The 15,002-nt window shown below is 34.1% G+C and overlaps 4 protein-coding genes across 5 annotated transcripts; 2 read left to right on the top strand and 2 right to left on the bottom strand.

Moving 5' to 3' along the window:
• Nucleotides 1-407: 407 nt before the first annotated feature.
• Nucleotides 408-4,795, bottom strand: LOC105256146 (NADH-ubiquinone oxidoreductase 75 kDa subunit, mitochondrial). 2 transcript variants are annotated; one of them, XM_011265844.3, is made up of 12 exons: nucleotides 4,570-4,795; nucleotides 4,148-4,344; nucleotides 3,629-3,736; nucleotides 3,175-3,540; nucleotides 2,670-2,891; nucleotides 2,442-2,577; nucleotides 2,001-2,353; nucleotides 1,738-1,923; nucleotides 1,452-1,641; nucleotides 1,059-1,234; nucleotides 792-926; nucleotides 408-676 (listed from the first exon to the last, which is right to left on the bottom strand). In XM_011265844.3, exons 2-12 carry the CDS (start codon nucleotides 4,328-4,330, stop codon nucleotides 524-526), a joined length of 2,208 nt encoding a protein of 735 aa, XP_011264146.1. In that variant the 5' UTR covers nucleotides 4,331-4,344; nucleotides 4,570-4,795; the 3' UTR covers nucleotides 408-523. The 2 variants fall into 2 exon arrangements, with proteins under 2 accessions (XP_011264146.1, XP_011264145.1); XM_011265843.3 differs by having other exon boundaries at nucleotides 4,148-4,320; nucleotides 4,570-4,794.
• A 372-nt stretch (nucleotides 4,796-5,167) lies between these two features.
• Nucleotides 5,168-6,994, top strand: LOC105256147 (elongation factor 1-beta'). Its single transcript, XM_011265845.3, has 3 exons — nucleotides 5,168-5,371; nucleotides 6,250-6,677; nucleotides 6,777-6,994. Exons 1-3 carry the CDS (start codon nucleotides 5,292-5,294, stop codon nucleotides 6,929-6,931), a joined length of 663 nt encoding a protein of 220 aa, XP_011264147.1. The 5' UTR covers nucleotides 5,168-5,291; the 3' UTR covers nucleotides 6,932-6,994.
• A 3,103-nt stretch (nucleotides 6,995-10,097) lies between these two features.
• Nucleotides 10,098-11,678, top strand: LOC105256148. The gene is made up of 4 exons (XM_011265847.3): nucleotides 10,098-10,361; nucleotides 10,503-11,156; nucleotides 11,258-11,442; nucleotides 11,533-11,678. Exons 1-4 carry the CDS (start codon nucleotides 10,253-10,255, stop codon nucleotides 11,581-11,583), a joined length of 999 nt encoding a protein of 332 aa, XP_011264149.1. The 5' UTR covers nucleotides 10,098-10,252; the 3' UTR covers nucleotides 11,584-11,678.
• Nucleotides 11,679-11,796: 118 nt separating this feature from the next.
• On the bottom strand, nucleotides 11,797-13,602 carry LOC105256149 (39S ribosomal protein L4, mitochondrial). The gene is made up of 3 exons (XM_011265848.3): nucleotides 13,233-13,602; nucleotides 12,748-13,156; nucleotides 11,797-11,959 (listed from the first exon to the last, which is right to left on the bottom strand). Exons 1-3 carry the CDS (start codon nucleotides 13,533-13,535, stop codon nucleotides 11,814-11,816), a joined length of 858 nt encoding a protein of 285 aa, XP_011264150.1. The 5' UTR covers nucleotides 13,536-13,602; the 3' UTR covers nucleotides 11,797-11,813.
• Between the last annotated feature and the right edge of the window lie 1,400 nt (nucleotides 13,603-15,002).

Raw genomic sequence — 15,002 nt, 5'->3', positions numbered from 1 at the left:
TTAAATATTTAATGAAGAAATGTTTTAAATGAAATGAATTTATGTTATTTTACTCTCATACAATTATGTTCTAATGTGTTTTTTCTTCAAGTATTCAATGAGTTTGCGTTTTGTTTTGAGATTTTTTCTTAAATTATATAACTGTTGTGTAGATTGCGTTAGTGATGAAAAAATTACCGCACGAAACATTCCTGTAATATATTCAATATAATTTAATATATATATTGAAGTACACATTCTACATACTAGCGATATTTGTATATAGAAAATTACCCAAAGCAAAAATAAAATTTATTACATTTATTTTAAATAACTTATATTATCATAATAACAACGAATATACAATTAATGGGATAGAATCAATATTTATAGATTCCAATTTTCAGAGTTTATATTTAATATACAGAGTTCTATAAATACATTTTAATGCTTCGTTTTTGTAATTCTTTTATTACTGGCTACTAACATCTAGCCAGTATTACCAAATAACTAGCACAGATGAGAATTTTATTTAATATAATATTTATACTGCACTTTGTCGTTGTTTAATGACTGCTTGAATACACTTTGCCATAGTTAGGGACGCTCGTGATACTACATCAGTCATGAAAAACTGATCCAATGTCTTGTGTTTGATATCTACAGGGTCTGGCAAAAATGATTCTCCAGATTGTTGCTACATCATATAAACAACATATATATATATATATATATAAATAATGTTGTTCTCATATATCTTTCATTTAAGAATTTCATTGCATCTCTAAGATACTATCTCTCAAGATACAAACCTTAGCAATCTCAAAAGCTTGCGTAAAGAAATTGGCTGGTTCAACGTTACCATATCGTACCAGATGTGGTGCAACTTCTTCAAGCCTGAATCTTATTTCATTTAAATTATCATATGGTAAAGTAATACCGGCCATCTATAATTTAACAAAGCGTATAATTACTATTTGTGTGTGTTTGTGTGTGTGTGTGTATATATATATCTTGATTACTTATTTAATGCTCTTAATATTTTTAAATATTTTGCTGCGAGTATTTATTTATTATACCTCGGAAAGGGCGCGAATAATTTTCCAATCTGGACGTGCTAAACCAGGCGGTGTAATTGCCGCGCAAGTTTGTTGGGAGCGTCCTTCTGTATTAACATAACTTGCAACTTTTTCAGTGTATGCTGCTCCAGCTAATATAACATCCGCAATAGCCGCTCCGACGTCGCCATGACTCCCTAAAATCATAAATAACATTTGATGTAATTACAGTTAATTAAAAATTAATAGTGTACATGAGATAAATCTATATCATTAATTATGTTTATATATCTCATTTTGACAAATATACAAGTTAATTTTATAAAATTAATATAATTATATGTGATATAATATATATAATAAATTTATGTTAGTAGTAAATTCTTTTCAGCATTGTTACATCTATATACATACCTATATAAATGATAAATGTGTTTGGAAAATCTTCTTTCTTAATATTTGCATCGTCTGCACCCAAAAGAAATAGAACATTCGGTTGTTGCTCTTTGATTTCTTCTACAGTCGAACTATAACCGACATCTAAGGCGGCGACTTGAGAAGCATTTGTATGTAGTATATTTAAGATCTTCCAGTCCTGAGGAGCCTAAAAAAAGTCCAAAAAAGATAAATATTTATACAAATACTTGTATAAATACTTATATTACAATTTCTATAAAATTATCATATAAAAGAAATTTACTTTCGAGTTATCTCCTAAAGCTTTCGCCAGTGCTTGCGTTTCATAGAGAATCTTAGCTCCGTCCTTTCGAGTTAGCTGATCGACACCTAAGATAACAAGTGGTTTCTTAGCTTCTTTCAGAGTTGCGGAGAATGGATGCGAATCGTTACGTAATTTCGTTATTACGTCGAAGGATTCTCCCAGGTGCTAAAAAACAAAAAGACGTTGTATTTTGTAAGATTACGGAAGAAATATAAAGTAAAATTAGAAAAAAAGATTAATACCTCATGTTCGTACGTTAAATCTACGTCTGGACCAATAAGAGCAATTGTTTGTTCGCCATGTAGATAGCCCTTCCTGAGACGCGTATTTACTAGCGGTGCTTCGTATCTCGGGTTTGTACCAATCAATACTACGACATCTGCATCTTCGATCGCAGCGATGGTGTTATTTAATAGATAACTACTTCTAAGATCGATGCCTGATCCATCATTCGGGAAACGTTGTTCCGTGGCTAGACTTTCGCTACCCAATTTGTTCACTAAATCTTTCATGGCAATAAGAGCCTCTGCATCTGCCAATTTCCCAGCAATCGCGGCACATTTATTCGCCGACACATTTGCTATAGATCTAGCGGCTAATTATAAGGATGTTACATGTATAGTCCAAATTAATAAAACGTAACGAATTTAGCAGATATAAATGTATAATAAATTCAATATTACCAGCAACAAGCGCATCTTCCCAATCTACAGCTTGTAATTGTCCATTAATCTTCATCATTGGCGTAATGAGTCTTTGTCTTTTGAGTCCATCGTATGAAAAACGGGCTTTGTCAGAGAGCCATTCCTCGTTCACTTCCTATCAATAATTGTAAAATTATTATTAATAGTACATAACAGAATCACATGCTCTTTATAATATTTTTGCCGCAAAATAATAAGAATGTTTACCTCGTTTACTCTCGGTAGTATTCTCAAAACCTCACCAGTTCTGTGAGAGACAACTATGTTACTACCAACGGCATCGTGAACGTCAATACTGTCGGTGCGACGTGTTTCCCATGGACGGGCAACAAATGCGTATGGCTTACTAGTTAATGCACCCACGGGACAAAGATCAATGATATTGCCAGACAATTCTGATAAGAACATCTTTTCGACGTATGTTCCTACCTTTAAAATTATTATATAACTGTTGTATAAATAAATTCCTTGGGATAATTTTCGTATCGTAAACAATTGTATGATCATATAAAACAATTATTCATTTTTGTACAAAATATATTTCTAAATTGCTCAAAACACCTTTAAAAAATTAAAAGTTTGATACAATCTTGATCAATATGATAAAACTAAATGGGGATAATCTTATTTTGTCAAGCGGCATAGTTTGCAATATAAGCTATGTTCCTATATTATACATTATCAAAGTATATAAATTAAATGTTAAATATACCTGCATATCATTACCACGACCAGTAGTTCCCAAATCATCGATACCAGCTATTTCCGAGGCAAATCGAATACATCTCGTGCAATGTATGCAGCGTGTCATAACTGTCTTGATTAAGGGTCCAATGTCTTTATCCTCCACTGCTCTTTTCCCAGAGTAATTAATATCGACGAATCTGCTTCTGTCAGATCCAAAAGCCATACTTTGATCTTGTAAATCGCACTCTCCACCCTGGTCACAGATTGGACAGTCCAATGGATGATTAACCAACAAAAATTCCATTACACCTTCGCGAGCTTTTCGTGTCAGATCCGAGTTGGTTTTCACTTTCCAACCTTTCATCACTGGCATAGCGCACGCGGCAACTGGCTGTAAAATAAAAAGATAAAATAAGGTACGTAATATGGATATATCATTTCTTCTTTTATCTGTTTTAGTTTAATTTTTTATTATATACCTTAACTTGCTTCTCTATTTCGACAAGACACATCCTGCAATTACCAGCTACAGCAAGACGTTCATGATAGCAGAATCTTGGTATTTCAATACCCACTTTGGCAGCAGCCTAAAAGTCATATAAATGTGAATTTACACACATCTCTCTTTTATTATACATTATTGATTTCAAGTATATAAATGCAACGTGTACTTTGCAATAATATTTGCAATAAGAATCTTCTTTCATTGTTTGTCATCTAAAATTATAATTTCTATGAAAATGATTAAGAGATTTCCATAATTTTTTTTACAGAAAAACAAAAGTGCTTATTATTTCAAGTAAGAAATATCAGTAGTGTATATAAAATGCAAATTATTAAAGTTTTACAATTTAATAAAGTTTATATCTATTTCCGTTTGACGCCAGAGGTAATACACATCGATGCAATATTTAGACATTGCATTATTCCTCGTAGCGAGATAATCAAAGAGAGAAATGAAAATATACAAGGAGAAACACAAATGTTTCGACACAAACTTGTAAGACTGTCGTTCCCGGTGGTACTTGTACAGGCTTGTCATCGATAAAGAGCTCGACCAATTCCTGCTGCGATTTGTTCGATGTTGTATGAAGACTGACGGCGCACAGCCTTCCATTTATCAGGCCTGTGGCCCTTACAACCGGTACCCTCAACATCTCGTTGCGCCAAACTATCAACATCAGTTGCAGTCACACTTTATTATGTAATAAACAAACCTCGTATAAATCAATGGCGAATTAACCTAACCGGGAGACTATAAATAAGCAAAAAGAATATAAAGACACATATGCTTTGAGACATGGCGTTATCGTAGTGTAATAATAAACATCTTTATGCGATAAAGAGTAACGAGAGTATTCTTTCACCGAGATTACAAATCCCGATCGAATAAAATGACGCACAATCATTTTTTAAATACCTCCTCTAAACGTCAGAAGCATCCAACGATCCGCGCTGAGCTCATGACGAGCAATGACAAGTGGCGACTGTAGTAGCGGGGAGCGAGGAGTTTGTGAAAAATATATGCGTTATTACTTTTGCGTCACTGCGTGAATTTTGCCTCCGAGATAAAATGCGATATTAATTATGTCGCAGACAGTCTCACGGACTTTGATCGGTGATTTCTCATCTTTATAAATTTCTCTCTTATTTCCGTAAAATTAATTTATAAATCAGTTGTACATACATGGTATATACATGTATATGGACGAAGGAAGAAATCAATCGAAAATCATTCGTGCCGATGTGCGTGATGATTGGCTGTTTTTCCTCACAATCTATCGTCGTCCGTTTCGATTGGTCGTCTCTCATTCGTCTATTGGCGTTTTCGAATGGTCGGGTTTGATTCGACCCCGGTAGTTTACTAGACGTCATTGACCAATCACAGCCATTCGAAAGTGCCACATCTCTGACATCGATATTCCCTAGATTTCATTAGCGCTAGGTATTTTCGTGAGCCGAGAAGATGACCGACCGGAACGAACGTCACGTCGAGCAGAATCGCCTAGAATCGCCGCGCTCGCGACGCACGCAGCTCTCTCTTCCGGCGACCGGACGAAGACGAAAGGGTCCCCGCTGACCGCTGATTCGACGTGCTCGTTCTCGGTCCGACTATTTACTCGTCCGGAACACGCTCTCGCCATGGCCGTCGGTGACCTGAAGACCGATAAAGGCGTCGAGGATCTCAATACCTATCTCGCCGATCGTAGTTACATCGACGGGTGAGCCTACTTGTAGCGTATCCCATGCGCGACTTCGACACGTCTCCGGTACACGTGCTCCGCTTACCGCGGCATGTCGGCGGATTCTCTCCTCCCGTCCGGCGTATTTTTCCGCAACGTTCCGGTAAAGGGTGACCTATTCCCGTCGCGAATCTCAGTCGTCAATATCTTCCTGCTTAGAGCCGCCGATCTCGCCGATGTCGGGAGGCGGGTCGCAGCATATATTTCCAGTATCGCGTATGGATATGTGTCACCAAAAATGAACACGCACACACGTATGCGGATAGCGCACGCACGTACAGTCACGCACGCCTTGTACTTATTTTTACGTCTCTTCTTTCATCTTCTTCCTCTCTTTCACGCAAATACAGCCCTATTTTCGCATACATGTGAGAGATTAAGAAAGATACTTGACGGTTCTTCTCACAGATGTACGAGACGTCAAACTGTACTTTAAATTTGTTACTTGGTTATATATTGTATGTACATATATTCTATTTTTTTTTTTTTAAGACAAGAAATATTTTATTCACGTTAAGTATAAACGATTTGGTCTTTTCTAGTTTGAATATTTACGAAGATTTAATGCGAAAGAGTCTCTATAATTTTCTTATTCTCTCGTATTTTTTTCAATTTTATATATTTATCTCTAGTTTCTAAATCTCATTTACCTTATAATTTGTACAAGGATGATAGTTTAAAACGTTGTGTCAGTCCTATATCTAATATAATCTAATCGATACATGTTGGAACACGGTATAAGAAAATATATTAGTTTTATTTTTGACAAACATGCCTTGTATAAATTTCCAACATTGCAAATAAGGATCGGCTTTAAAATACAAAATGTATGATATAAAAGAATTTACACCCAATAGGTGGCAACCAACTCAAGCTGATGTTGCGGTACTCGAGGCACTTGGAAAAGTACCAACATCTTCGAATCCTCATGTACTCCGTTGGCACAACCATATAAAATCTTACGATCTTAAGTCGCTTCCTGGAGAAAAGAAAACTCCTTCCATCTTTAGTACCGCTACTGCTCCGACCTCGTCTACGGCAAAGGCCAGCGAGGATGACGACGACTTAGATTTATTCGGTTCGGATGAGGAAGAGGATGCAGAAGCTGCAAAAATCAGAGAGGAAAGGTTAAAGGCATATGCGGAGAAAAAATCAAAAAAACCCGCAGTTATCGCCAAATCGAGTATCGTGTTAGACGTAAAGAGCTGGGGAGACGAAACGGATATGAAAGAAATGGAAAATGCGGTAAGATCGATCCAGATGGACGGTCTTGTTTGGGGTGCATGTAAGTCTTGTCTTCGCCTTCGCGCTTTATTAATGTGTACGTACACGATGGAGATTTCTTGTGCGAGCAAATTATTAAATAAATTTTATATTTTTATAGCGAAACTTGTCCCAGTGGGTTATGGCATAAATAAATTACAAATAATGTGCGTGATAGAGGACGAAAAAGTGTCGGTGGACTTGTTGATCGAACAGATTCAAGAATTCGAGGATCTAGTTCAATCTGTAGACATTGCTTCGTTCAACAAGATCTAAGAAACGAAAACAGCTCATTACTTTTAATATTGGAATAATAAATATTAATTGTTTGTATATATACACATATATAATTTGTTACTCTCTGAATATACCCGAAGAATATTCCTAATGCAGTCTTCAAAAGTGATGATAACGCTAGTAAAGTTTCATTGCAAGTGTTGCTGCATTTTGATATATTTTATGTACATTATTATATAGAAATGCGTTAATTAGTATATCGTATTTATATAAACAGCACAGAAAAATAATCGTACATCTTTGCGCGCATTCTACCTAGAGTCGCTAGATTGAACTTTATCAAGTTCCATCCATGTCTAGAAATACGTTATATAGAATGCAATATCTATACTACTAACTTGAAAGAAGTTTATATTATTGATATTAATGTAAAAGTTTTAATTGCAATTATTAGTAAAGTAAGACGTTATGATTTTTATATGCAAAGATATTTTTTGTAACATGGAGAATACATCGGAATTCCACAATGATTATCAATTTCAATTTTAGCACGTTGAATTTTAGAGCTACATCTCAAAATCTCTCATTTTTTCGTATCTAATTTTTTTTTTAACTCGCCGAATTTTTTTTACCTCTGTTAAATATTCTCTCAAATACAACCCATCTGTTATACAGCCTCTGTTAAAGTACCCAAATCAAATGTGAATTTATTTCTGACCAAGATTTGTTTATGATAGCGTATCATTTTTCAATAATTTATATATTCGATATATATATATATATATATATATATATATATATATATATATATATATATATATATTATGACAAAGATTATATTTCTTCCCAATTCTAACATATTCAATAAATTCGTAGATATTGTACGAATAGAAAAAACTTATATATAATCTGTAAAATTGTATCTCATATTCTTTTCTATTGAGTCATATTCAGTTGTTTCGTTATAATTATAATACATATCTTTATAGCACATTATTTTACTTATTTATTGAATATCAAATATGTATACATGTTCATGACGTAAAAAGGGTCTGTTCTTTTCAGCTGCACTGCTGCACTAGTGCAATAAGTTAGAAAGAGATAAACATGCTTTCTTTCACTCCAACTAATTGCACTAGTGCAGCAGCGCAGCTGAAAAGAACAGACCCAATGACAAGGGGTCCGTTCTTTTTAGCTGCACTGCTGCACTAGAGTGAAAGAAAGTATGTTTATCTCTTTCTAACTTATTGCACTAGTGCAGCTAAAAAGAACAGACCCACTGTGTTTCATTTCTGAGATGTGCAGTGTTGACCAATCAGCAAGTAGTCCCAAATACAAAAAGCAACATGACTGCTAAAAACTAGATATTAAGCCGGAACTACATTGGTCGTATCGTAACGTCGCAAGTCGTAAGTCGTAGGCAACGTGACCAATCATGGTTGATTATTTATGAAATAATAGACCCGGCTTTAGATATGTGAAGATATGTTGTTATGAAACTGACATATGAAAAGAAAAGATTGTGAAAAAATTGGGGCAAAAATTCAATTGGCTCAATGCTTGATCATTACGGCCGTCATGAAATGAGCAATGAAACACCTTGTCTTTTTACATTATGTACATATCGAAGAGGCATTTTTATATGTATATATGTAATTTTTACGTCGCATAATATAATAATCGTAACTTAATTTCTTTCGAGATTTGTATTCAAAATTCTTTTCTGATTTTGTTTCTCCCACTGGGATCATTAGAATTGTATTGTACCGTATGTACAATATATGAAAGTGTTGCAATTACATTAATTATTATTATGGAACAATATATTTTACTCGAAAACATCATTTTTGAATCTTCGAGTAGTTCTTCTTTAGATAGTGAGATGATAATAATGAAGAATTACAAAATATTTTATTCGAAAATAGAGGTAATAACAATAGAGGTGAAAAGAAAATAGTACCAAAAATAACAGATTATTTGGAAAATATTGTTACCAGATATTATATACAAATATTGAATTTAAATCACATTTTAGGTAAATCATGTCATTTTATTATAATTATGGCATTATTAATATAAAACATACGTTCGTATTAATAATAATATATGTGATGTTATTAAACATATTATTATAAAATATATTTAACTACTTATTTACCTCTTAATATCTCAAGTAGCAATTTTTTTAAATCTTAGTGATCCCAGTGGGAGAAACAAAACGCAGCACTGGGAGTTGTCAATACTGCCAACTTTATCTTTTTTCCCAACACCAACCAAACATATTTTCGAACGCACTAATATAATAGACCGACCCCTATCGTAAGAGGCAGGGTTGAAAGATTTAAAGGACAGAGAAATGATTTCGGGTATCTCTGTCCTTCTCTTTTTTCTCGTGGTGGGGACATATATACATGTATGTCCCACAGTGTACACTGCGCGACAACGATTCGTTCCGTGGTCCCTCTCGCGAGGCAAGGAGAGCGTAGCCTCTAACCAATCAGCCATTGCTACGCTGCCAGCTGATTGGTCACTTCTACGCTCCCCTGCCCCCGCGAGAGAGGGGCCGAGGAACGAATCGTTGTCGCGCAGTGTACATATATACATGTATGGTTATATTTTTCAGAAGAATGGCTGTGATTGGTCAATGGCATCCAGTAAATTATCACGAGCGATTGAACCCGATTACTCGAAAAACGCTACTAGTGTAATACGGATTTTAAGCCGTAATCAAGCCTGTGGCACACCGTACGATTTTTCGTACTAGATCGCATGTGAGCGTCTTAATTGACCAATCGTAATTTCGATATTAAAGAATTGTCAAATCATCGTAATGCTCGCATGCAATCCATCACGAAAACAAGCATCGTGTGCCGCTGGCTTCATACTACGGGTTGTGGTCTTGGTTGCAGTTAAAATTGTCCAATCAAGCAATTTGTCGCCCGGCTACTCTGATTGGTCAATTTCAACCGCAACCGAGCCCGCAACTTGTAGTGTGATTACGGTTTTAAGTATATTGGAATTTGCGGATGACACTCGTTTGGACACCACTGGTTTGATTGGCTAATCGTGCTGGTTACTCTAGGCATCGGTTGATATGATTGGCTGTGTCCAATCGGGATACCCCCAGAATTCGCATCATTGCGCATGTGCGAGATTCGTCGCTCCACTTTACAACACTGATGGATCTTAACGTTTTTTTTTTTATTTAAAACAGAAAAAATGCGGTTTATATCATATAATATCTCCGGTAAAAACGCGTACTGCATTTTATAGTTGGTTTGTAGTAAATGAAAAGAAAAAAGAAAAAAGAAAGAGCATATCGTAGTATATTTGAAATCTCTCCAAATTAATACAGTTTGTATGTGTATTATGTCGGAGATTAAAGATGATCCACGAGAAGTTCTCGTTCTTTTGAATTCATTAGGATTCGTTGGCATTACCGCGGCTCAATTAAAAGCTTTTATGAAAGGTAAGTGCATCGGCCTGATTCACTGATTTTTTTACCTCCCTATTTATGTTCCTAAGAATTGAAAATTATCTTATTGCAATAAAATCGATACATATTTTGCAAGATATCTCTCTTGTTACAAGTTATGATTTTATTTTCTAGATTTGAAAATCTACAGAAAAATAAAAGAGCGCGAAAAACAACAACGAAAAGAAGAGATTAAAACAAAAATAATTAGCAAACAACAGACTCTGATTAAGGAAGCATCTCATAGGTACCAAGATACAGATTATTCCTTAATTAATGTTCCCTCTGAATCATCAAATTCCAATGACGATGAATCATTGATAAGAGTTAAGATAAAATGCATTCCTAAGATATCCGAAGAAGAAATTCAGAAAGATGTTTCGAAACATACTACAACAACTGCGATAAAATCAAATGAAAAAGTGTCAACAATAAAATACCATAAAGAAGATGTTCAAGTAGTCGAATCAGATAGGATTTGCTGCAAACAAGACTGTGTTAATGTTAAACCTTTCCCAATTATAAGATGTTCAAAAAATGAAAATAGACAAAATGTTTCTAAATGCTTAACAAGAGATGATTATTTGACTGAAAAATACAAGCTTAATTTAAGAGCGGATCAAGTAAAACCAATAACTTCAGTATTTGAGCACGCGATATGTAAACCTAGATTATTAAATTGTGTAAGTGGATCAGAATCAAAGAGTGTAGCATCGGATCCAACTGGAAATGTGCATATGCAAAATATTTTATCTGCAAGATCATCTATTAATTCCAGACATAAATCGTGTAAGCTATACATTGTCATCGATAAATGCGCACTTTATGTGTGTGTTTAAAATACTACATATATATTTATTTTGTAAATTTCAAGCTGTGTTTATATTTAGTTATTCGTCCATGGAGATTGCAACCACAAGCACAAAAAATCATCAATAAGAAATGTGACCCAGTTGCTCTTTATCAAAAGTATCAACAAGAATGGAAACAAATATCTTTCCCTGGAGAAGCAAAACATTCAAAAGTAAGATGGGCTGTACGGGAAAAGATGCTTGGTACAGATCCACATCCTATGGTAAGTATGTAACAAATCATAATATTGACTCATACACTGATGAAAAATAGTAATGAAATGTTTGTTATTATTAAAGACTTTTAATTTCAGCCACTTTTAAGAAAATCCACAAGTACATCAATGTTAAAGGGAAAATGGTAATAGCTGTTTTAAGTGTTTTACTATGATAGTTGTTTTAAAAATATGTAAAAAACTGATATATAATGTATAATGACAATAATTAGATTATATTGTATATGATAATATTTTTTTTTAAATGACAATGTTATTAAGACATAAATATTTTAAGTACAAATATTTAAAATATATGCACAGAGAAACAATTGTTTATATATGAAAACAGTAATACACAAGTTTTTAAAAACAGTTTTTTATTGTTGATTAAGTTTGAATGGACGTGATAATTCTTTAACATCCGTTCTATGTAATTGATAAAGCAATTTTTCTTCTATTAATCTGGCTGCTTTCTCTGTAAGTACCAGAGTATTGTGTTTCAGCATACTGTACACATTTAGACCTGTGTATTTATAAAAAAAATATTGATGTAATAATTTTATATATAATGGAATATAACGGAGTAAATACAATTGTAGTGTACTCTTTAGTGATATATTATAACTTTTATCAAATTGATTTTAAGAGTCATATACTACTACATGTATTATGTATGCATTTAAATACATAACATTTCTTCAATAATTTTAAATATTTTAAATTATTAAATAAAATTTTAATATAATAAAATAATTTGGCGTCTATGGTTGTATGAACATATTAATTATCTAGCATGAAATTTAACAATGTAGGGCACAAAATTGTTAAAGGCCATTCAAGCTTAAAAAAATGTAAATATATTAATTTTTCATGTTTTAAAATCGATTCTTTCAAAAGCAAAATTTTATAATGGGAAGAATTTTATTTTACTATTTTTTCAAATATATCCTACAATTGCTGCTGCAATTCATATAATATAATATATGTTGAATGCATATTAACAATGAAATCCTATGTTTCTCATTGTCAAGAAGGTGATAAGTATATCAGTGATAAATATGTTATTTGTATTAAATATATAACAGGAAATACTTGATTTAAACATTGCATTTTAATAAATTTAGGAAAATCTTGGATATAAATGCATTGCCTCGATAAATTGCAGACTTGATTATGGACAAGAATGCAATTCTCAAAGATTTTAATAATTTAATCTACATGTATATTTAGAGACAATTTACATGATTAAATTGATCAAATATCAAGATATACTATATAATGTATACATGATATTGTTCAAATTACACTTACCATAAACAGGCATCAGATTAACATGCTTAATTTCATCGGTAGCTAGCGTGATATTTGTAGGCATAATATCGTAACTATCCACAAAAAGAACCGATGGCCCCCAATTTCTCTTCTCTATTAATTGCTCTATGTAAGAGGGTTCAGATGTTGGAATTTCTAGTTCGTTAACTATATGCAGATCATCTTGCGCAAGTTTCACGGAGAGCGTCGATGTAAGACCTGCTACTCGAGTATAAAATGGCAACATGTAAAAATGTGTTGTGGGAGAACGAGGACCATGTGCTATTCCACCACCTCTCCATAGCGGTGAACGTATACTTCCGTGGCGAGCTCGACCTGTGCCTTTCTGTGGCCAAGGCTTCCTACCACCGCCTCTGACTTCAGCGCGCGTTTTCGTATGTGCATAACACTGACATGAAAAAAATGTAATGAACAATACTATTTTTATTTGTAATATATACAGATAAAATCATACTTTTACTCACCACCCAACGGTACATTTTTTGCCATCTCACATTCTGATGAATGATATCGATACGAGGTGCAGCCGCATAGATGTGTGGATGTAAAGTAATTAAACCTAATTTTTTCTCCTCTACAGTATCTAAATTTTCCAACCATACTTGTCGAGGTTTCTGATAAACGTTGGTTTCATCATCATATTGTATCTTTGATATAATTGGTGTAATATCTTTGATAGTTTGATTTTCTACGATTGTGCAATATTTTAATGTTTGACTGCTGACTCCTTGTAACTTGTTAATAATTCTCCGAAATATCATAGACATTTTACTACAAAAAAACCAATTTTATTCAGATCTAGGATAGATCTGATAGATGACGCTGCTTCGGTCTTCGATTCAGTGAGATTAGGGATTCCGTGCGCGCGCATATGCGGTTCTGCGCATACGCGACTTTTGAAATTACATTGGGTTTGTTCCTTTTAGCTGCACTGCTGCATTAGTGCAATTAGGCGGTTCCACAACTCGAGTTAATCCGAGGGTGTTTACGACAATTAATCGGATCTTTGATCAGACTGAACAGTGGTACTCAGCGATAGATAGCTTTCTAAATTTCCCTAGACTAATCCGGATCAATGATGTGTCTCTGAAGTAATCGAATTAGATTAACAGTCATCGAAAGAAATTGCGGTCGAGCTGATCGAAAAAATTGTGAAAAACATCATAAGAAATTATAGAAGATACTTTATTATTCTTTTAATTAATATATCTTTATTTATCAAATATATATTAATAAACAAATATATTTTACTGGAATAAGATGTTTTCTATAAAATAAGAATAAGTTGTTAATCTAATTCGATTACTTCAGAGACACATCATTGATCCGGATTAGTCTAGGGAAATTTAGGAAGTCTATCGCTGAGTACCACTGCTCAGTCCGATCAGAGATCCGATTAATTGTCGTAAACACCCCGAGTTTAATACGTTAAACTGGGTCCTGATTTGTCCATTCACTACTTAAACTCGGATTAACTGGATTGTGGAACTGGGCCTTAGAGTGAAAAAAACTATGTTTGTCTCTTTCTAACTTATTGCACTAGTGCAGTAGTGCAGCTAAAAAGAACAGACTCATTGTATTTTTATGGTCGCGCAAAGGCAGAGCCGCACATGCGTGCACACGGAATCCCTAAAGGTGGAAGCACATAAAATTGCAGAAGCACATAACCATAAGCATAGGAAAATTGATTGGTTTATTTTCTTATGCATATATTTGTGGACCAATCAAATTCCTTATGCTTATGGTTATGCGCCTATGCTATTTTATGTGCTTTAAGCTTAACTCGGAACCACAGGCTTCTATATATACTAGACTGCTAACTCCTTAAGGCCATTCTACAATGGCCGCAGCATAAGGTGTAAGGCATAAGACTCAAAAAATTGACCAATCACAGTCGAGTATTCTCTTAATACTCGACTGTGATTGGTCAATTTCTTGAGTCTTACGCCTTACAACCTTATGCTACGGCCATTGTAGAATGACCTTCAGTTGTATGTATTGTTCTGCGTTCGTTTGGGAGCGTTCCGTTTGACCACGTTGCGATTGACCACAGCCAATTATATCGACCTGTGCCTAGGATAACCAGCAACGATTAACCAATCAGAGAGTCCTATTTTGAATTGGCCAATTGGCGACGTGATCAATCGGGTGCCACCCGTTCGTTTTGATGGTTTTAGCGCTGAAAGCAGTTTTCGCTCTATCTTTGTTTGATATTCGATGTGTAATAAAGAATG

Source organism: Camponotus floridanus, unplaced genomic scaffold (assembly GCF_003227725.1).
Source record: "Camponotus floridanus strain SB8 unplaced genomic scaffold, Cflo_v7.5 scaffold19, whole genome shotgun sequence".
NCBI classification, from domain to species: Eukaryota; Metazoa; Arthropoda; class Insecta; order Hymenoptera; family Formicidae; genus Camponotus; species Camponotus floridanus.
Note: the sequence above shows the minus strand (reverse complement) of the source record. Positions and strands in the feature narration are given on the sequence as shown.

Bases quoted from the DNA above. Each gene is read 5' to 3' on its own strand.
- LOC105256146 (XM_011265843.3), bottom strand. From the start codon at position 4,591: ATGCTTCTGACGTTTAGAGGAG. The intron at 4,321-4,569 runs GTATTTAAAAAA...TGATGTTGATAG, and splicing joins GCTTCTGACGTTTAGAGGAG to TTTGGCGCAACGAGATGTTG. The intron at 1,235-1,451 runs GTATGTATATAG...TTATGATTTTAG, and splicing joins CACATTTATCATTTATATAG to GGAGTCATGGCGACGTCGGA.
- LOC105256149 (XM_011265848.3), bottom strand. From the start codon at position 13,535: ATGTCTATGATATTTCGGAGAATTATTAACAAGTTACAAGGAGTCAGC. The intron at 13,157-13,232 runs GTGAGTAAAAGT...TTTTCATGTCAG, and splicing joins AAAAAATGTACCGTTGGGTG to TGTTATGCACATACGAAAAC. The intron at 11,960-12,747 runs GTAAGTGTAATT...ATAAATACACAG, and splicing joins TAATCTGATGCCTGTTTATG to GTCTAAATGTGTACAGTATG.
- LOC105256148 (XM_011265847.3), top strand. From the start codon at position 10,253: ATGTGTATTATGTCGGAGATTAAAGATGATCCACGAGAAGTTCTCGTT. The intron at 11,157-11,257 runs GTAAGCTATACA...GTTTATATTTAG, and splicing joins TAATTCCAGACATAAATCGT to TTATTCGTCCATGGAGATTG. The intron at 11,443-11,532 runs GTAAGTATGTAA...TTTTAATTTCAG, and splicing joins GTACAGATCCACATCCTATG to CCACTTTTAAGAAAATCCAC.
- LOC105256147 (XM_011265845.3), top strand. From the start codon at position 5,292: ATGGCCGTCGGTGACCTGAAGACCGATAAAGGCGTCGAGGATCTCAAT. The intron at 5,372-6,249 runs GTGAGCCTACTT...TACACCCAATAG, and splicing joins GATCGTAGTTACATCGACGG to GTGGCAACCAACTCAAGCTG. The intron at 6,678-6,776 runs GTAAGTCTTGTC...ATATTTTTATAG, and splicing joins CGGTCTTGTTTGGGGTGCAT to CGAAACTTGTCCCAGTGGGT.